The 22,548-nt window shown below is 39.0% G+C and overlaps 1 protein-coding gene across 6 annotated transcripts in view; it reads right to left on the bottom strand.

Moving 5' to 3' along the window:
• The window catches only part of RAB3C (RAB3C, member RAS oncogene family), a 300,766-nt gene that overhangs the window by 194,510 nt on the left and 83,708 nt on the right, over positions 1 to 22,548 (bottom strand). For all 6 annotated transcript variants that reach the window (XR_008549378.1, XM_054688404.1, XM_054688407.1 and 3 more), the window contains one exon: positions 14,606 to 14,833. Coding sequence is in view for 5 of the 6 variants with exons in the window: in XM_054688404.1 (XP_054544379.1) it covers positions 14,606 to 14,833 (228 nt within the window). In the remaining variant the exon portion in view is untranslated. The remainder of the gene's footprint in view (positions 1 to 14,605; positions 14,834 to 22,548) is intronic.

Raw genomic sequence — 22,548 nt, 5'->3', positions numbered from 1 at the left:
TCTGTTTTATCTCTCCTCATGAAAAGAGGCCAAGAAAAACAATCCTAACATAAATGAAAATAGACCAGAGGAAGCATTTGCTGAACTTGGAGTATAAACACTGGATTGGGACAAAGGGAATCAATTTAGAAAGCACTAAGAGCAGGTAAGCATGCAGGTCAATGGATAGGAAAAAGCCAACAAGGGAACAAAAGAGAAAGAGTAAAGCAATGGTCACTCAAGAGGCATTTACACAAGAGATGTATTGAAAAATAGGACTCCAAGTCCAGGTATAATGGACACAAACAACGCAAACTATATAGCAATATTAGCATTCAGGGACTGAGATGCAGGGGAAGGTGACCCAGGCAGGAACCAAAATAGTTATTTCAGCAGTCTTGGGGTTTGCAGGCTACAGAAACAATAAGTCAAACATAATTAGCACGATGCTATCTATATTCTTTGTGGTTCTCTCTCTAACTTTCCTAATTTGATCATGTTTTCTTTTACACATACTTGGAGATTTCCAATGTCCTCTTGTAATACTCCCAACTACAAAGAAGACAATCAGAATTACAATGTTAACATAAATGTAACACATGTCATTATTTCTGGCTATCCCCGTTATCAAACCCCACCTATGTCCAGCATTCCACTCTCCTGAGCTCCCTGTTAGCCACACCGTGATCATGGACTGCCTTCTGGAACTGTAACAGAAGGTTATTTAATTGCTGTTTCTGGGCCAGGAAAGGAAGCAAAAGCTAGAGGACAATTATTGAAGAGGTAAAGTATGCTCCAAAGCACAGCCTCCCGGGCTAACGGAGGAAGTCAGGGAGAATCTGAAAATGAACAAATCCCAGTGCTCACAGGGGCTTGCACCAGACAAGACACAGGTTTCCAGGTCTACATTCGCTTAGTCTGATTTTGATTCCTAGAATGACAATTCTGCATCTGCCTTAAAAAGATTCAATTCTATAGAAATCATTTCTGTAAGCACAGCAGTCTATTCTGTCAAATGATGCAACTTTGAAAAAAATTTTTCTTGGATGCAAGAGAAACCTTTATAAGTTATCAGTTCAGCACTTCTGTTCTCATTAAACTACTGTGCCCAGATTAAGTTGTATTCATCTGGAAAACTTCCATTAAGGATGCACTGTAGCCTCCACATGTAACAGATGCCATGTCTGACAAAAAAAAAAAAAAAAAAAACATTCTTCCTTATACATTTGACCTTAAGCTAGTTAGTCATTTTAGTACCACTCTTCCTACTTTGTCCTCTGGGAACAGCGAGAAGAGTTCATCACCTTTACATATACATCAGTATTCTAGAATTGAGTCTCCAGTATAGATGACTCTGTTGTCTCAGTCCTCCAACTCACGCTGAACAAAGGGACAAATATCCTTGTCATTGCTCTGAGTTCTTACATAAAATACTCCCCTTACTGTCAGCAAGCAGCTGAACTGAACTCCATTCAATAATCTACTTTTATGAAAATGTATTGTTCTTTTGCATAAATTAGCTCATATTCTGTCCTTTCCTTACTTTCTCATTATTTTAGTCTAACTACATACAAGTCTTGATATTAAATGACTATTCCTTCTTCAATGAGGATCAAGATCCTCTAGATCCAGTTATTACATGACCTCAAGTTTCTTCTAAAGAGTGGTGGATCCAGGTTTTATGAAATCTGAAGCTTATGTAAACTTGGCAGGGGGGGGCTCTGAAATCTCACAGAAGTTCCAACTTTTCTCAGGAAGAGAAAAGAGGCATATCTTACTAAGTGGAAAGCGTGGAGCAGTCTGATTTGGTTTCATATGTCAATAGAAGGAAGTCTCATAATGACAATGCATGACATTCTGAGACTGACTTTTAACTTTCTCTTGGTCCTAGCCACAAGCAACACAAACTAACATGACTGAATCCTAATGTCTATAAGGTGCTATGTGAAGTGGTGGACATGGCTTATAGTTATTATTAATAACCACAGTATATGGTAGATGTTCTAACTGTGCTCACTTTACTGCAGAGGAAATTGAGGCTGAGAGAATTCAGAAAGCCATGAATCAGAATTTGTTTTTCTCTGCAGGGGAATAGTACACTTTAAGGACTACCTCTCTGTAGAGGTCATGGTCTCTATGCTAATATAATTGAGTGGGCACTCCTGTGGGAACAATGGTGCTGATGAGCCCTGCTGCAACAAAACAGTTCAACCAGGCTCTGCTTCTTATAATCTTGTTTGGTTATTTTCACAAGGAAACTTTCTCTCACATCTGAGATCAGCCCATCTGCAAATTCAAGGGACTCCTTTAGTTCATCAATAAGGTCTCTGTGGGCCTTGATTTCCACTAGTCACTGCATAAGGAACCTCTGTCCTTTTATCTCTGCTTTCAGCCCTTGTGAGCTGTGTTATTACAAAACTCAATTTAGAATTTCACTTCAAAACCAGACCTACAGACCTTGTTACAGCATTCACAGTACCAGCCATACAGCAAAGTGAGAAAAATGCTTTCAATTCTCACCTCTTGTTTCCAATTGATTATGCATTTGTGAAGAATTTAGTGGTAAAGATGAAATCTTCTGAGCTTTGTCTTGGCCCAGAGGTTAATTGTTTTGCAAAATTTGCAGGAAAAAAAAAAATCTCCTACTGTACTTATCCTTAAAAGAATAGAAGAAAGATCTGTTGGCTGAAATAAAATGAAGTGAATTATATCAGCTCTTTTCTCCCCCTCAATTATCATAAAGGATCGACAATGTGCCTTATGGTTCTGGATTGACGCTTCACTGGTATAAATTGAACAGTCCAGGGAAGGTGGCCCCATCAGACACTTCCTGAAAGCTTCTCAATTACTTTGGTTAACAAGCAACTGTTTTAATATTCAAACCTCCTTTAGACACAGTTGTGCATAAGTTAATGTAAATTAAACTTTAGCTTCTGATAAAGTTTGAAGAACTAGGATTTCAAAACCCAGGAGCTTGCTTTCATCTGCAATGTTACCTCCTAAAATTCTTCCAGAAAATTGAATGGTTTCTCTGCTCAGTTGTCCAGTTTGTAAACTAAGTGGAAGCTGAGGGAAAGAGGGTTACTGCTACCCCACCTTGCTTCTCAGAATTGGGGAGAGATTCTTGAGTTATATTTGGGCAAGCCCCACTTTCTAATCCTTTATCCTTGCTGCTGCCATATTGTTAATAACAGCTAGGTATAAAAGGTGCTTGTTTGCTCTTCCATTTATTCACACTCTCATTCAGATACTGCTGACAAATAAAAAACAGCCTCTGGTTCAGCCTCTATTTGCAGACTTGCGCCCTTTGCCCTGAACTTCAAATCTGGCTTCCATAATCGTCACCTATTGTCAGAAGAACTCATTTATTTTATCTGCCAGCATATGGGAGTTTTCCAATCAATGACATCTCAGGACATCTCCATTAAGATGTGCCCCTGTGGATATGTGTCGACAGTGCTGAAATCCTCTGCCAATATTATCAATAATCAAGTTCTAGAGCAGTAGTACTCAAAAAGTAGTCTAACCTTTTCAGAGGGTCTCTGACATTACAAATACTTTACAAACACTACTAAGTTGTTATTTGCCTTTCATTCTCATTCTCTCACAAGTATACAGTGGAGTTTTTCAGAGATGAGTGTGCTACAGCAACAGACTGAATAAGGAAGCAGATATGAAAATGCAGTTGTCTTCCATTTAGTCAGACATTAAAGAGATTTGCAAACATGCAAAATACTTTTCTCACTTTTTTGTTTTTCAAAATGTAATTATTTTTCTTTAAAAGTATGTACATAATTTTATATGCACATAATTTATATGTACATAATGTTTATATGCAATATATTTATTTTAATGAATTAGTAAATATTTAAAAATTTCAGTTTTAATTTTGATATAGTAAATATCTACCAACATAACCCACATGCAAAGAAGCTTTTTGGGATCCTCAATAATTCTTAAGGGTATAGATGGGTCCAAAAAATATGAGAATAGGGTCTCCCCAGTGGCGCAGCGGTTGAGCGCTGGGTTGCAAAGCCGCCCGCGGCCTCTGCGATGCTGGTTCGATCCCTGGCTGCTCCCCGGCCACCAGAGGAGGGTCCCACATGGCGCGCAGACCTCTCCTGCCGCCCGCTGCTCCCCTCAGCAGTGTACTTCGTCACTCTGCCTGTTCTACACTCCGCTCTGGCTCTGGTGAATTCTCTCACCGTCCCGCGCTTCTGACTGTACCCAGTGCATATATAAACAAAACAAACAAACAAATAAATAAATAAATAAAAACATGCCTCTATTTAAAAAAAAAAGAAAAAAAAGAAAACAAAAAATATGAGAATACTCCCTGATGCGTGTTATACATATTATATTATTCTTCAAAACAATGCTGGAAGTCAAATATTATCCTCATTTTATAGATAATGAGCCATAACAGATTTAAATACTTTGCTCAGCTAAATCTTCAAATGCCAAAATTCATTATTTCTTCTTGTACTGCCTTTCTTGTTTTTCTTATTAAAACTTGTATTTGGCTTACTTGTGAGACTGAACATACAAACAGATCATGGACAAAACACATATAAAAGCAGAACTTTGACCCACAACCTATAGCAAACTGCCCAGGAAAACCACTTCCTTATCTACAATAAACAACCCAGGGAGTCAGGCTGTAAGTCAGGTTTGCAAAAGTCAGCTCTCTCCAGTGAAAATACAGGAAGCTAAACGATAACTGCTATGACAACTGGCCCCAGAAAACCAAGACTTGATTAATAACTGATACCTTCCCTAATTTTTGTTTCTATTTCCCACTTAGCACCAATCAGAGAAAATCAAATATGTACCCCCTAACCAATCACACACATGCCTTGTCTCTTGTTAGCCTGCCTTCAGCTTCCCCTGCAAACAGTCCCACTCAGCAAATACCTGAAGCCTTCCCTCTCCAGGAAGCTTTCCTGCTTCTCCAGTTACCTTTGAAACAAATGATGGCTGACCTGTTTGCTGTATCAAGCTCAATATAAATAGAATTTGCTTTTCTAGTGGTTGATCTTCATTTATTTCCACACATTTTCTGTCCTTAAATGGCTATAAGATAGGACACTTACTCACCTTCAGTGATATAGCAATTACTCATAAATATCTAGTGCTTTAAGACAAAGCCATATTGAGGACTGACTCACAGACAGCTAACATCTGGCTCTCTCACTGTGCTGTCCACAAAGTCCAGCCCTAGTGGGATTATACCTATAGCAAACTGCCCGGGATAACCACTTCCTAATCTTATCCCAGCCATAGTGGGATTATACCACAACAATTCCCTCACAGCACTGATTCCTAGACATTTAGGCTTCCAAGACACAAACAATGTTAATAACAAATAAATACAAATGAGTAGTTGACAGAGAACTGCCATTTCCCCCAAAAAAGATTGTAAAAAAAACCTTGCAATCTACCAGCTCACCAAAAGAGTAGGAGTTAATATAACAAATAATATTTTAATTTTAAATATTTCTTAAAATTGAATAAACTTAGTGTTATGAAGAAAATGTACTGACTAGCTTTTCTTTGGGGGACACTCCTTGGAGCAGGTGCGCTCAGCCTGTTGGAGCAGGGCAACTCAGAACTCCCACATTTGTGTGGCAAATAGGATTTCCCAGGCTCTCCATGACTAAACCATTGATTGACCCACTAACTTTTGTTGCAAGAGTTCTCAGACCATTTGTTTTCCCTTCTCAGAGAATATTATGAGCAGCTCAGAGATGATTAGATAAAGAACTGCTTTGTTTTGTTTTTCATGTAGACACTCACCCACTATGAATGAAAATTATTTATATTCCTAATGCAACAGAAATTAACTACCATATATGTGTTCCAAGTGTCATCCCATACACAATATTTTTTTAAAGATTTATTTATTTATGCATACAAGAGCTGGGGTACAGGCCAGAGATGTGGGGGGTGAGAGGATTCACCAGAGACAGAGTGAGGAATAGAACAGGCAGACTGACTGAAATACACTGCTGAGGGGAGCAGCGGGCAAGTCAGGAGAGATCTGCTGTGCCATGTGGGTAGCTCCCTGGCTGGCTGGGGATCAAACTCATGCTGCAGAGGCTGTGAACAGCTTCATAGTGTGGTGCTTAACCCCTTGCGCCACCAGGGAGGCCCCTCATTCACAATATCTTAAGTGTTTGTAGAATCCCACTAAAACACGGAGATCATGTGGACATCACAGCAAAACATAATACAAGTTATGAAATTTACCATGTCATGCAAATTACCAGGGGAATGAATATATGAAGAAAATGCCATATAATATCTATAATCCTAATTCTCTAAAATGTGCCTTTGGGTACTGTCTTCTTATTTGATAATTATTTTATGTAGAAAATATTAATCCCAAACTACATTTTTTTTTAAATCATTCTGGACATGTGTCTTTGCCTTTCTGAATCTCAGTTCCATCTTACTCTGTGCTCCAGGGGTAAGTAGGTTCCCTTAATTGCTAAGATAGAGCGCCCTCACTGGCCACCCATGTGGATTTGAGAGAAGGTTGCAGATGAAGGAACCCAGGCACAGGCAAGCAGACAGTTAGCAGAAAAGAAAAAGAAAAAAAGGATTGTAAAAGTGCCAAAACAGCTCAGCAAAACTAGGTTGGCAAAACAGTTCAGTGAAGACCTATTTGTGGCGGTCTGTGATCCTTTCTGAGAGAGAGGGGATACTACGGATGTGGGCAAAGTAGCAACCACACAGTGTAGCAGCTTAGTGGGGCCAGCTGTCCAGAAAACAGTAGAAGTATCCCTAGACTTAGACTTGCAACCAGCAATCCCTCAGGCCTCCTCTCTTGTGGGGAGCTATTTCTATCACTTATCTCCTGAGCTTCACCTATGACCTGTGCCCTTAATCCTCTTGGATGGAGACCAAGAGCTCAGCGGAACAACAGACTGTGATCATGGGGTAACAGTTTTAGTCAATGAAAGACACAGGTTGTAGGTTGGGGGAACCAAAGTTAGAAGAAATCAGGGCATTCCTTTCCTTCGGCCCTTCCATGCTGAGCGATTCAAGATCTGGAAAGGCAGTGTTTTTCTCGAAGATGCAGGCTCTAATCTACAGGCCTTCTCCAACTGCTGCAGCTACAATTACAGCTTTTTCCTGGTCCCTGTTTCCTTCAGCCCAAGGGGCAGTGATGGCTCTGATGCAAGGTCTACACCATCCCTTATTGCTTACCTGAACCTGCACACACCTCTGCATGGATTCTCCTGAATTACACACTTTGTTTCTCCCCCAAACCCTGTCTGATACACAAGTTCTTTTTAATTTTATGTCTCCTTCAGTTTATACTCTACAGACTTGCTCATGATGTTTTATAGATAAGCTGAGATTGATTTAGTTGCTTACAAAGACTGTAAACTTCTTGAGGGTGGACACCTTGCCTTCCATTTCTCTGTATGCAACAGTGGCTTGAGCAAAGTGATTCATATCAATTAATGCTCACATTTGCTATTTGTATTTATTGCTGATAAAGTTGCCATGGTGGAAATGTTTGGGACTAGCAAAATTAATGTTACAGGGGCAAAAGCAAAAAGGAGCAAAAGAACATTATCAATACAGGTAAGTGCCATCTAGCTTGTGAGATGCTGTGCTTTTTCCTGAAACCTGACTTGAAAATAAATTACTAACTAGAACAATTAAATGCTTCCTTAGTACCCTTATTTAAGCCGTGATTATATAATGTCAGAACAACAGGTCAGGTCAGTATCACTTTAAATAATTCAATAGAAAGATAACAATGAGAACCAGTAAGCAATGACCTAGTGACAGGACATAGTTCAAATCTTAGATCAGACGCTGCATTTCATGAGGCAATATCCAGAGGAAATTATACCCAGTATTTTAATAATGGCTCTCCATGGATACAATGATTTATAATTGTTTTGTTCTAGGGCAGGAAATCAATTTTATGAGCATTTAATAAACAAGCTACAGAGGTTTTTGTTCCCTGCACAGTTGATAACTCTATCTAAATACACAGGGTGTTCCAAAATACCACAAAAAAATCTCAACAACATAGCTCACTGTACCTGGACTTCATAAAATTTGCCAGTGGCTGGTGAGAGGAGTCCATGTGTCCAGAAGATGTTCCACCTTGTCAATATGCTTGCATATTTCATTACCATATCAGGACACCAAAATAAAGTTCTTCATATAAAGGTTTCTATATCTTAGAACTGTCATTTGTATCCCCAAAAGTCTTATCAGCAGTTCCAGAACATGTGGATTTAGATAGGTGAAGTCAATATCAGCAACATACAGAGACAGATACTATGAGACAGATACTATGAGACAGATACTATGCTATGAGACTATGAGACAGATACTATGCTACAAAACTATAAATATAGTTTAATCTGTACAGACTATAAGAAAAATTTACAGATGAAAAAAACTGAGGCACATAAAAATTAGCTGCCCACAGTTACAACACCTGTATGTCTTCGAATTTGAAACACAGACAGCCTAGCTTCAGAATCTATTTTTAATCATAAAACCACTATCTGATATTACAGTTTTGGGCAAATTTAGATCTAACTAAGTCCAGAATAGACCTAAGGTCAAGCTAACACCAATGTGTTCAGATTTAACATTTCAGTTAATAAATTGTTGAAGATAATAGTGTAGCAAAGGGAGGCTTCTGTAAGATCAAATTGGACTTTCTAGCACTCATACACCAAAACATATTAAAAAAAAGATTCTCTTGCTCTCACTCTGAGTCACTTTGCTGTCAATTCAGCTAATGGTAACGTATTTGATTTACAAAACAACATAACGGAAGTTAAAAACTAGAATGGAAGATGAAAGTAATAGTTGGAAACATGTTGGTGCACACTGATAAAGAAGAAAATATATATACCTAACTTTGCAGAAAAATTTCATGTGGTGATGACTCAGAGAAATCTTCCGCAAGGAACTCAGACTGTTAATCCTTTAAGACTAAGAAGAGTTGGCTTAGCTTTCATGTTCTTAAAGATTTTTTTGTCCAGTTAAGATAAAAGTGTGCAACATATGCTAAACAGATTTTCCTGAAAATAGTAATCTATTTAAAGTTTTGGCAATTTAAATATTTAACTTTTCTGGAACTTCACTTATGCAGAATATCCATTCTCTGTTAGCAAAGGTGATAGTCCCTTTTTTGGAAGGTTTGAGAGCTGCGCTTTTGAGCTAGAAATCCCTACAAGAAACAGGATGACTGGAAGATCACCAAATATATCAACTTGGATAGAATATATTGTCATGATACATTTCTGAGGGGAAAAGTTTTTCCATTGGCTGTGGCTACTCTTGATACTTTTTTAAATCAGAGAATTACAAAGATCAAAGTTACGCTAAAAGCAATGAGGGTAACAAGCTCTGTGACCAGGTGGGAATTATTTAACCTCTCTGAGTCTTAAAAAGAGCTACATTAACACTTAAGGTCATTGTAAGCTTTAAAAATAAAATGTGCTCAGTGGCTGGTCCACAGCAATTACTCAAAAGTGGCACTTAAAGAGAAAGGTAGCAGAAGGGGTTAAGAGAAAAGCTCCAAAGTGAGGTCTCTCACACTCAGACCTGCTAACTACTTGTTAGCTATGGGACCTTGGGCAAATTATTTTCTCTGTGTCTCAGTCTTCTTCATCTGATTGAACTGAAGAGAAGAACATCATCCATCCCATAGGGTTTTTGTGAAGATTAGATGATTTAGTGCCCATAAACTGCTTACTGACACATTAGGGATCACTGAATGTCAGCTTTATTTTTGTTTTGAGGCCATTCCCTTTAGTTTTAAGATCAGCATTTGATGCTTAGGGAAGTCTTTTGTCATTTCTCAGGGATCCAGTCCCCTGCTTCAATGCCCCTTCCTTTTCTACCCCACACATCATGCCTGCATTCCTATTTTGCAAGACTCATATCTGCTTCTTATCAATTCTATGTATATTTCAGTCCCTCTAATCATGCAGGTAAAATTTCCACAAAAGCAGAGGCGAATTACCATGAAACTGACTGATGGGTAAAGTTTGGGTACTTTCTGAGAATTCTAAGGGTTCCAGCAATGTGTTCACACAGTCATTTGCATTTTGTTACTTCTGCAAAAGTATATTTTGAATATTTTTCCTTAAAATGATTGCCAACTGTATCAGCTTCAGACCCAAAAATCAAGTATCACCCCTGCTAAAATGGAAGAAAAACTGGGGGGGGAGTATTTTAAAGACACTAGGCAATAAATGCTCTATAGAAAGACATGGGAAAATACTCAGAAAACAAAACCTCCCACTTATGAAAGTAGAGGAAAGGAGAGAACAAGCAAGGGGGTGGGAGAGGTGGGGAGTGGGGGACACCAACATGCAAGCACTAGCTCTTGCTCCTACTCTTCACATGGCTGGCTTCTTCTTAGCCCCAGGTCTCAGGTCTGTCCTTTCATATAAACCCTCCTTTATCATTTAAGGAACACAAGCCTCCCTCCCTCTTTTCTGATGGTTTCTCAACGGTATTGTCACAATCTATATTTTTTGTGTATTTACTTTTAATGATTTTTCAAAAAAGATTTATTTATTTATACAATAGCTGGGGTACAGGCCAGAGGTGTGGGAGGGTGAGAGGATTCACCAGAGACACAGAGGGGAGCAGAACAGGCAGACCGACTGAAAGCACTGCTGAGGGGAGCCGCGGGAGCAACAGAAGAGGTCTGCCGCACCATGTGGGTTTCTCCCTGGCTGGCCGGGAATCGAACCCATACTGCAGAGGCTGCAGACAGCTTCAAGCACTGTGCTCAAACTGCTGCACCACTAGGGAGGCCCTGTGTATTTACTTTTGATCTCGAATTCCTTCATAGTGTCTGGTACATAGTAAAAACTCAATAAATGTTGATTGATTGAATGATTGAATAAATAAATTCTTTTCACTCAGATATAGCTGCCCCCAGGGAAACCTCACAGTCCCTATGACTGGGTCAGCTATCTTTCTTGTGCACCTGTGCTCATGCCTCCTGGACATTTATTGCAGCAAAGGAAGACTCTTCTCCTCTCCATCACATGGTTAGCTCTTACATCCTTCACCAGTGTATCCCCAGTACATCCTTCACTAGTGTATCCCCTACGCCTACTGGTACCCTGTCCATTTTGAGCTACATTCTCTAATTACAGTGTCTGGTACATAAAAGCATCCAATAAATATTTGACTGGATGAAGTTACTTGAATGACTACAAAAGTCTGAAGGTTGGTGTACCATTGTAGAAAAGAGAAAAACTGATTTGAGAGCCAATGTGTACCTATTGAGCTACATATAAATATTTATGACAGTAAATACTCAGAGAAGTTAGGGCTTGTGGTTACATAGCTAGAGAGATCAGGGTCATCCCTGATCTTTGAACCCCAAGTCATTGACTCTAAAGTTTCTGCTTGAGTTTCCAGGTCACTCTGTCCATTGACGGCATGACTGACTGGTCGGCAGGGTGATCCTTCCTTCCATGCTTGCTCTTCTGTCTTCCTTCATAGCTGGTAAGCTTTACTAGTCCAGGAACAGTCTTTACCATTCTTTGTGTTCTGTTAGTGCTGAGAAGAGTGGTTTAAATGCCCTGGGATGCAGGAGTTGGAACTTTGGGTTGTTTGACAGAATGAATGTTTTCATACATCCTGACATTTTGCAGCAGCATCAGCTTCCACTCAAGAGTGAAACTAAATCTTGCCTTTCTCATCTCTCAGGAAAAGCTAAAAGAAATGTGATGGGGGTATTGGGGGAGGGGGGTTAACATACAAATGACAGCACCAGGAATGGTGTTGGCAGCTGTCACCAGCTCCAATGGTTCTCTTAAGGAACTTACCCAGGGAAGAAAAATCTTGGCTCCTTATAAACAGACAAATGGGTTTAACACCTTCCTGAAATCAGTGCCAGCGTAAACAGACTAAATGAGTACCATGCAAAGATTATAGGCAGAACTACTTTCCAGTAGGTATTCATTCATTTTACTTTGACCCTCCCCTCTACATATTTTTTTAAAAGATTTATTTATTTATTTATACAAGCACTGGGGACAGTCAGAAGCACGGGAGGGTGAGAGAATTCACCAGAGCCAGAGCAGGGAGCAGAACAGGCAGAAGGACCGAAGTACACTGCTGAGGGGAGCAGCAGGCGCCGCAGGAGAGGTCTGCGCGCCATGTGGGACCCTCCCCCAGGGCCAGGTATCTAACAGGAGCTGCAGAGGCTGTGGGAAGCTTCACAGTCCGGGACTTAACGGCTGCACCACCAGGGAGGCCGCTCCACATACTCTTTATATACACACTCCCCAACAGTAGATACGGGGCACACTAGAAACATGCAAGAAGTTAGTTGAATAATTTCCAGTCCCTCCTACTGTGTTTATCTCTATGCTTTAAGCACAAAACAGATAATGTGCAACCTGGTGAATAAGGGCCTCCCCTGGTGGCAAAGGCGGTTGAGCGCTGCGTTGTGAAGCTGTCCTCAGCCTCTGCAGCGCCAGTTCCATCCCTGCCAGCTGGCGAAGGTCCCACATGGCACGGCAGAACTCTCCTGTCTGGCCCACTGCTCCCCTCAGCAGTGTATTTAGTCAGTCTGCCTGTTCTGTTCCCGGCTCTGTCTCTGGTGAATCTTCACACCCTCCCGTGCATCTGGCCTGTACCCCGGTTCTTGTATAAAATAAATAAATAAATCTTTAAAAAAAAAGATGGTGAATAATAATTTTCAGCAAAACAACAGATTCCTTTTGGAAACTATAAATACTTTCTTGGACTAGATACTAGAGAATATGGAAAAATAATGAGAAATTGTATAGTGTCAAAAAATATTAAAATATGGGATTAAAATATGCAGGAGTTCAGATTGGATCCCCTGGTGGCCTCTGACAAATTCCTTGGCCTCCCTGGACCTCATTTACACCATGTAGTGAAGTGCCCGAACTTTGGATTGAATGCCCTGGTTAGACTCTTGCTTCTGACATAACCTAGCTGTGACCTTGGCAAATCACTTTGTCTTTCTGATTCTTTGTTTCCTTGTATATAAATGTGGCTAATAATGTCATCTTCCTTCAAAGGATGGATGCAAAAAATAAATTTTTAAATGCAAATACATATAAAGTGTTTATGGGTCAGTAACTGAATTCTATAAATGTTGCTATTATCAGCAAAATTTTCAAATGAGAAGATGGGTCAGAAAATCTGAAAGATATTTTCCTGACCTGATGTTCTAGGTATCTAAGTCCTGAGCAATACATAGAGCTTGGATGGAATTGTGGCTATAACCAGCATTTGTCAGGGTAGAATCAGTAGCAGATGCTGCCCCCAGGGCTTTGTGAACCTGCTTCTTGTCTTCTACTTTCTGTATTCTATTGCTTTGACATTTAGGGATCTGTGGACCATGGAGGGATGACTCCTCCCAGTTAGTTGACCTCTAGAGATCATAAGAGACTCATTGGGGCTCAGTTTTGAAAGGCAAACCCACTAATCAGATCTCATATATAAGAAAATCTAAATCTAAATAGCTGAATATATACAAATCTAAATAACTATCTATACACATATATTTCTCTGTTGGTGTAACCAATTTTTCAGTTACTTCCTCTATTATATTACCTTGAACCTATTACCCATATTTTTCTATTGTTTCTCACTTGTTATGCTCTTAAATTTATCAAGATAATTTAGTTAAGAAACCTGTGATCTTCACAGCACAGGGAGAGGTATAAAGTTAACAGAAAGTTATTCAGGAAACTTTGGCTCAGGGAAAACCTATTAAAACAAATATTTCATTTCCATTTGTTTTTTTGTTTGACTGTAACCTTTAGAACTGAGATCACAAAATCTGAAATATAAATAGACCATGTTAAAAGTTATGTCTGGGGCTTTATAAATAACGAAACCTAAGCTTTCTTTATATTTGATCGTTTACCTTCTTCTTTAAGATGCCTAGGGCAGGCAACCAAAAAGTCTGGATCCACTTTGTCTATTTTGTATATTATAAGGACAGCATAGAAGGATTCAGATATGCTTAATGTCACAGAGATCAGAAAAGGCAGAGCCAGACTTCTGGTTGAGTGTTCCACCACCAAACCAACAGATATTTAGATTTTCTTTCTTCTAATGACTCTTTTTTTTTAAAGATTTATTTATTTATTTAAACATTTTATTTTATATAATTCTTACATAATTTTTCATCTTTGCACAATGTATGCATTTTCATTATGGTTATATCCCCCATACAATTGCACCCCCCCTCATTTTGACTCTAGTCTTTCCTCTCCCCATCCCTCCCTCCCCGCTCCCCCCAACCCCAGAGAGTGTCACTGGTTTATAGTTGCTTGTTGATTTTGATTTTTACTTTGTATTGATTAGTCTTTTTCCTGGTCTGTTGTTTAAGTTTTCTAAATTCCTGTTATGAGTGAGACTGTAAGAACATCACCGACAACTCATAAGTCAATCTCCATAACTTAAAAAAGCATCACTCTACTGCCTTTGAAACAGAATGTTCTACAGCAAAGAGCCTAAAAAATGGAGGCTTCTGAATCCCAGGGAGATGGAATAAGGCAGACAGCTTTTCCCATTTATATGTTCAATGCCATAGACTGAAGAACACTGTCAGTTCAAAATCACTTACCCAAATCTGAAGCTTGATTCTCTTTTCATTTTTGAATACAGTTTTTACTTTGAAATCGATCCCAACTGTGCTGACGAATGCAGATGTGAAGGAGTCATCTGCATAACGGAAGAGAAAAGATGTTTTCCCCACACTGCTATTGCCAATGATGAGCAATTTGAACATGTAGTCAAAGTTCTGATCAGATGAGTCTTTTTGGCCAAACCTGGCATCTTGGGTCGAGGCCATCTGTAGTAAAAAACAAGAGGTATGGATCAGTCTCCTATTTGATATGAAGCTAGCAGCATACTCATTATTGGCTTTGCCAGAAACAGATGTCAAACCACTCAAGAGGCAAGTGGAGTGTGCTCCCCATCTTCCTCTGATACTGGTATCCATGGCAATAATTCCCTGCTGGAAGACAGAAGAGCAAATCTTACAGCTCATTCCAGCTGTGTTGGTGTTTGTCACTGTTCAGCATTCAGAACCAATCAAAGACACCAAAGGAGACTCTTATAAGGGTAACATGAAAAGTAAAGATATGAAAACTGTCAGGGTATGCTGGCTCTGAAACTTTATAATCTCAGTGATGGAGACACCAAAGAGAAAGAACAGCGGGATGTTTCTTACTGAGCTATTTGAATTATTTGAGCTCTCTTATTTCCTAGGGAAGCACACCCAAAGCATATCTCTATTTCATCTATTATTACCACATTAAATCAACATCCTAAAATAAAAGGCAGTCTATCTCAAATTAAAAATAATGATGATGGTGAATACATGATTCAAAAACATGCCAAGAACTGTTAACTTAACTCTCTCAACAACCCTAAGAGGTGGATACCTTTATTATTTCCACATTAAAGTAAGAACACTGAGACTCAGAGGTATTTACTAAGTTGTTCAAGCTCACACAGGTACTAAGTAGCAAAAGTCAAGATTCCAGTCAGGCAGTATGTGCTAGGGCTCAAGTTCCTAACCTCCACCTTATTTCCTAATGATGACTAGAGAAATATGTATATGTACTTGAAAAGAGGATGAAGGAAATATCCAACGTGAGATAAATCAGTGAAGAACCCTACTTGGGTCTACCACTTTCTAGCTGTGGTTTTATTATTTTAAATTGGTGTTACTCAGTTTCTTCTCTTAAATCAAATGGAATAATTTTACCATCTAACGTGGAATATTATGGAAAGAATAGATGATATATCTGGAAAGCAGATATGTAAAGTATCTGGCATTGAAAAGAGAATTATGTCTGCTATTAATTATAAATGCTTTAAATGGATGTTGCTATTTTCTCTCTTTTTTGACGATGATCTTAACATATATTAAAAATAATGTTGCAGGGCCTCCCTAGTGGCGCAGGTGGTTGAGTGTTGCTCTGTTAAGCTGTCCTCAGCCTCTGCAGTGCCAGTTCGATCCCAGCTGACCAGGGAGAAACTCACATGGCGTGGCAGACCTCTTCTGTCTTGCCCGCTGCTCCCCTCAGCAGTGTATTTCATCAGTTTGCCTGTTCTGTTCCCCGCTCCGTCTCTGGTGAATCTTTTCACCCTCCCACACATCTGGCCTGTACCCTGGTTCTTGTATGAATAAAAAAATCTTTTAAAAAATATAATGTTGCATTACTTCATCTAAATGCCCTTAAACTCAATGAAGAAAAGAGGTATTTAGAATGTTGAATTATCCTAATTAGTGCAATATACTTAGCACCTTTTCTGATACTATGAATTCTTCACCAGATGCGGTTCTCTTTTATATGGTGGCCACTAGTCACATATGCTTACTTTTATTAAAATTGATTAAAGTTAAGTAAAATTAAAAGTTCAGTTTCTTAGTTGCGTTAGCAATATTTCAAGTGCACAATACTATATGTGACCACTGGCTTCTGTCTTAAACATCACAGGGACAGATCATTGTCATAACTGCAGAAAATTCCATAGAAAAAACCATACGGGGGCTTTCTACAATATGAAAATTTGAAGATGTTCAATTTCATGGGTCTTGAAAAGGTAATGGGGGCACAAAAGGTCTAGAATGAAGAGGACAAAAGTGGAGGATATGTATAGTCAGTCTCTAACGAATAAATTAGAAAAGTTTGCTAACATGTTATTCTTGAAGATACATTTTTTATATTATTTATTCATTTATATCACTAATAACTGTTGCACAGACCCAAAAAGATGTGCATTGAGAATACACGTGCTTTATTAAATTTCATCATAATGAAACAAATCCTAGCTCAGAGGATGATGAACAGTAATCAGAAATGAAGCAATCTGACAACATCTGGATGTGAAAGGGATTTATCCTTTATGTGAAAGGGTTGCTAACTAAATTTTCTGACTCCTCTAATTACTAAGCCATATGAGCATGTGCAAGAGAAATAAAGCTGAAATTTGAAAACATGAGTAGGCATGAAGTGATTTTTGTTTTTCTCATCAGATTTCTTTTTTTTGCTCCCAGAGAGCAAATTAGATGTCATAAAAAGCTATCTAAAAGATAACTCCTTAAATTGCTTTAATCTTTAATTAATTTTTTGAAAAAATTCGTAGGTTTGGAAGGAATGTTCAGGACAGTCCAACTTCCTACTCATTCCAAGAGTCACTTGTACCAGCATGCCAGCATCACAGGTTAGGATTTCAGCCTAGTCCTTCATACTGAGTGAAAGAAAGCTCACCAGGCTGTAAAACAACCTATTTCATTCCTGAAGAAATACAATTGCTATAAAATTCTGCTTTAAACTTCAGGTAAAATTAAAATCTACATCCCTGCAGTTTCTGCCCATGTGTATTAGATTCCATTTTATGACTAAGAGTTGATCAATTGATGTCTCTCCCATTTGAGAGAACTTCAGGTGTCTGAAGGAACCCTTCAGAGTTCCAAAAACTTTCTCTCCTCTTTTCTTGGTTAACCCCAACTGTTTTATCTCCTCTCTCCACGGGAAGCACATCAAAAAAATTTTTTCCACATCTTGGTAGGCTAAAATTGACATCTCCCCACAAATGACCACAATATTACAGATATTTATCTAGTCAGAGTGAAAGGAGTCTACTATAGCCTATAATATTTACCTTAGCAGTAAAGTCTCCTCAAATGCTTAGCACAAAATTTCACATTAACTGTTATTAACATAGGTCTTTTTTTTATCCCCATCCTACACTTGGGAAATTTATATTTTTAATGGAAGTGTCAACCTTTATGTACATCCTACTAAATCTCCTTTTGTTTTTATTTAAAAAATTAATTTTGGCCTGATCAATTTATGTCCTTTCATCAAAAAATATTAGTTATCTCTTCAAATAAGATTTTGATCAAAATGCTAGTCATTTTATGACAAATAACAATAAATTTTTCACTCTGTTTAATATATAAACCTATGGATAAAACTGCTACATAAATCATTAAGGAATATGGGAAACTGAAGCACATCCTCATCTTTGGGAGTAGGTTTCTTGGAAAGCCACTGTGCTATCCCTCTAGGATGCCTTGGTTCAACAGCAGGTGGACAGATCATGGACTTAATTAATGTGTTTTTTTTTTTAATTTCGATTGTAGATTTCCCAGAAGTCTGACTGACTAGGGACCAAGCAGAGTCTCTCTTAAACCAACACCTGCAGTCATAGTCTACTTCAGCACTTTTGACATTTGGTTTTCAAAATAAGTGGAGGAAATGAATTATTTTTCAGGGATTCACTAGGGAACTCAGTTAAGAATTTAAACTATACTAAGCCATTTTGTGGGACTAATGAGAAAAACAAACAGAAGTCATTTTAAATTTGCCATGTTCCAGTTAGGACTACTGATAACAGCCTGAGAGTCAGTGAAAAGGAGAATAAGGGTAAATTACCCAGGAAAGAAAATGCAATTCTTCCTTAAAATTGTAATTTTAAATTAAAATTATAAGAGTAATTTCAAATCTCAGTCATTACTACCTGGGAAAAGATGGCAAAAATAAAAACAATTATTCCTGAGAGTTCCGAAGAAAGGCCATAAAATTTTAAAACCAAGAAAAAAGTATTAAAAGTTAGGATTTCTGGGGCCTCCCCGGTGGCACAGTGGTTTGAGCGCAGTGCTGTGAAGCTGTCCACAGCCTCTGCAGTGTGGGTTCAATCCCGGCCAGCCAGCGAGAATCCCACATGGCACGGCAGACCTCTCCTGTCTCAACCGCTACTCCCCTCAGCAGTGTATTTTGGTCATTCTGCTGTTCTGCTCCTCGCTCTGTCTCTGGTGAATCCTCTCACCCTCTCACACCCTGGCCTGTACCCCAGTTCTTGTATAAAAATAAATAAATCTTAAAAAAAAGTTAGGATTTCCACATGTCATTTGGCCCTCAAGTGGCTGCCTAGGTGACAGTTCTCATCCGTGCATAGTCTGTGCCTCCCCTATTCCTCTGGAAATAGATCACTATCATGGTGCTCTTCACAATCAGTAACAAGCACAACAGAAAATGTACAAGGTTGCTGGGAAGGGGAACACAGTAGCTGTGAGAGCTCTCTGGACACTGATTCAATCCTGCCAGCTACAATGAAGCAGAACCCAGCAACTTCTGTACATCCTCACAAATGACAAGCTAGAGGTCATCATTAGTGCAGACCTGGAAAGCTGATGAGCACCTAGAGATTAGTAACTTACAATAAACAGAGGTAGGAAACACCATTCTCCTTTTCTAGCAGTTTCGATATGCACATGCAGACCTTCTGGGGAAAAGAGCATTCTACATTCTTGCTGTCATGTAAGTGCAGGTAAGGAGCCCATGCTCTTTCGCCAGGCTGCCTGAGAAGGAATGCCAGGTCTGCTACTTGCTATCTTGCTATTTCTATAAACTTGAAAAAGGCCTTTGCTTTGCCTTGCTTCAACTATTCGAAGTTGCAGTTTACTCTTCTATAGAATACAAGTAACAGCAAGATCATCAAAGTATAATTAAGGCATGTGAGAAGCATTTGATTAAAGCTCCCAGCATTATCTTTGCTATTCTTTTGCATTGAAATGATACACAAGTCATTCATGCCCCCCCACTCCCCGCCCAAGTAACACTGATGCTACTCTGAAATAGAAATGGTGAATTTTATAAAATTCATTTCCTCTCAGTTCACAACTTCAGAGGGTAAGTGGCTTTGACACCCAACAATTCCACTCTGTAGACTTAAATGACTGAAATAAGCACCTTAAATTTATGCTCTTGTTTTAAATATTATGGCATGGAACAAAGAACATTCATTACAATGCCTCTTGGGGGTCTCCCTGGTGGCGCAAGGGGTTAAGCACCACACTATGAAGCAATCCACAGCCTCTGCAGCACAAGTTCAATCCCCCACTGGCCAGGGAGAAACCCACATGGCACAGCAGACCTCTCCTGTCTCGCCTGCTGCTCCCTTCAGCAGTGTATTTGCCTGTTCGTTCCCCACTCTGTCTCTGGTAGAGCCTCTCACCTCCCACATCTCTGACCTGTACCCCAACTCTTGTATGCATAAATAAATAAATCTTTTTTAAAAATGCCTCTTGGGATACACACTGAGACCCTGAGAGGCCTATATGTAGACTGATGTTCTGTAGTCTGGAGAAGTTGTTGGGAGGGGAATACATCCTGTAATGTCACCTGTTCTATGACACTGCCTGCCACCCAGTAACTTCCAGAGGCTTATTAGAAATTTTTGGGTGTGAAAAAACCCAAAAATAGAAACAGAGAGGGCTAATAAGCTCCATGTCTGCACTAATATGGGGCTAAACCCAAATTAAACATGGTAATGTAAAGCATGAGAAGTGAGCTCAGGAACTAACAGTAATTCTGGAAAGACTGTCCTCTCATATGACCTTGGGGTTGCTTTAGGTTTAACCTAACCTCTAATACTGCATTTGGAAAAATCATCAAATTTCGTATCATTATAGACAACAATACTGTATTATAATTTAAAAGCTGCTAAGAGATCAGATCTTAAATGCTACTACACATAAAAGAAATAATTATATGGCATGATAGAAGTGTACCTAATGCTAAGAAGGTCATAATTGCAATATATAAATGTATCAAATCAATACATTGTATATCTTAAAACTTACTCAATGTTATATAGAAATTATATTTCAACAAAGACATTTTTTAAAAAATCCATGATATCATCATTTCAAGGAGAGATGTCATTAAGAGGTTTCATATATACATGTATCACAGAGAAATATATATCAATATATATACACACATATTTAATATATTTAATACTATCAGGCATACAGGGTAGTTATCTCCATCCTTTCCCAAAATCCCTCTAATATAATGGCAAAGTTTTTCAAAAAACCAAAGTTCCATTTAGACAAAAAGAAGAAAGGTCAAGTTTTGTGATTGAGAGTGACTGTCAAAGAAAAGAAACTCTAAGCTTGCTAGGAAAGTCAAAGAGAAATATACTGCAGAGATTGGAATAGCCTTGGGATTGGAGAGGACATCTGTCTTGATTATGGGGGTAGCCAGGGCCACTTTGGGCTTACCTGGGACTAAGGGGTTTCCTGGGATGCAACTGACCTTTTCATGCTAAAACTAGGACAGTAGAACTTTGGGCTTTCAATTTGCGATTTTCTTGTTCTAGAACCAGCAAATTGGGTGTGGGTGGGGTACACAGACACAAGGATTTGTTGAAAGCCAAGCTCTATGTTCCTCCCTGATTCTGTCTCATCAAACAACCACCTTCCCCATAGACAACTTTGATAAACCAAAACTAAGTCTAAAATATAGAAAGTCATCAAACATTCTTTTTTGATAGTCACATTTCCTATATATGCAAATGCTAATTTTTAAAAATGACTCTTAGCAACACAATGTAACAATTCCTTTATTTTTTTTTCTTCTGGAAAGGAATAAATATATACATAAGCTTGCTTACTACTTTTTTTTTTTAAAGGTTTATTTATTTATTTATACAAGCACTGGGTACAGTCAGAAGTGCAGGAGGGTGAGAGAATTCACCAGAGCCAGAGCGGGGAGCAGAACAGGCAGACCAACGAAATACACTACTGAGGGGAGCAGTGGGCGTGGCAGGAGAGGTCTGCGTGCCATGTGGGACCCTTGCTGGTGGCCGGGGATTGAAACAACGCCTCAAAGGCTGCAGGCAGCTTCCCAGCCCAGTGTTCAACCACTGCTCCACCGGGGAGGCCCACCACTTCTTGATAGCAAAAAATACCAGACATCATGTTCTCAAATACCTGCCTCATGTAATTGGATATATTTTTATTTAGGATTACAAAACTAAATTCTTATAAGGTATACTAGATCTGGGATTCCCAAACCTGGGGAACTCCACCCAGTTTTTGCATAATTAGAATATTCAGTGTGGGTCAGGTGTCAGCCATTTTTAAATTCTTTTGATGAGTCAGGTTTGCATTCCCTGAATGAACAAATGTCCACATGGAAACCAGGTCAGGCATACAATGTCAAGGCCTCAGGCATCTATGTAAGAGGAGACTGAATAATCTGACATTTAGACAGAGGATTCCTAGAGCACTCTACCAGCTGCTATCTTCCCCAGGTACCCCTTCTGGCAATAGTGACAGATTTCATCACAACAATGACACTGCAGACAAAGGTCCACACACCCTTGAAAACTCACTCTACCCAGACAAGCTGAATTCTGAGAAATGTGTTAATTATACCTAGCCTGGTAAAATCCAGAATCTTTCGAGGACCAGCAATATATAACTAACTGAATGATCATGTCAAGATTATGAGGAGACACAGCCTAGTAAAAACCAATAATTACATTCTCAGAACATACATACTTTGCTCGTCTTAGCTCTATGGAATGTGACCTTGACTTTCTCCATCAGCATATTTTAAAATTACACACGTTTGCACTTTACTTCCCCTTTCACTCCATATGAATCTCCTTGGAACCTACAGGAGATTGCTGCCCAAGTTGAAACCACAAAATGAACTGTATCTCTTGCAAGAAAATCTCTTCCAGAGAAGAAATTGA

The sequence above is a fragment of the Talpa occidentalis genome, unplaced genomic scaffold (assembly GCF_014898055.3).
Source record: "Talpa occidentalis isolate TD23 unplaced genomic scaffold, MPIMG_talOcc4v2.1 talOcc4.6, whole genome shotgun sequence".
Classification (NCBI taxonomy): Eukaryota; Metazoa; Chordata; class Mammalia; order Eulipotyphla; family Talpidae; genus Talpa; species Talpa occidentalis.
The sequence above is the reverse complement of the archived record's forward strand: the minus strand, read 5'-3'. Positions and strand labels throughout refer to the sequence as shown.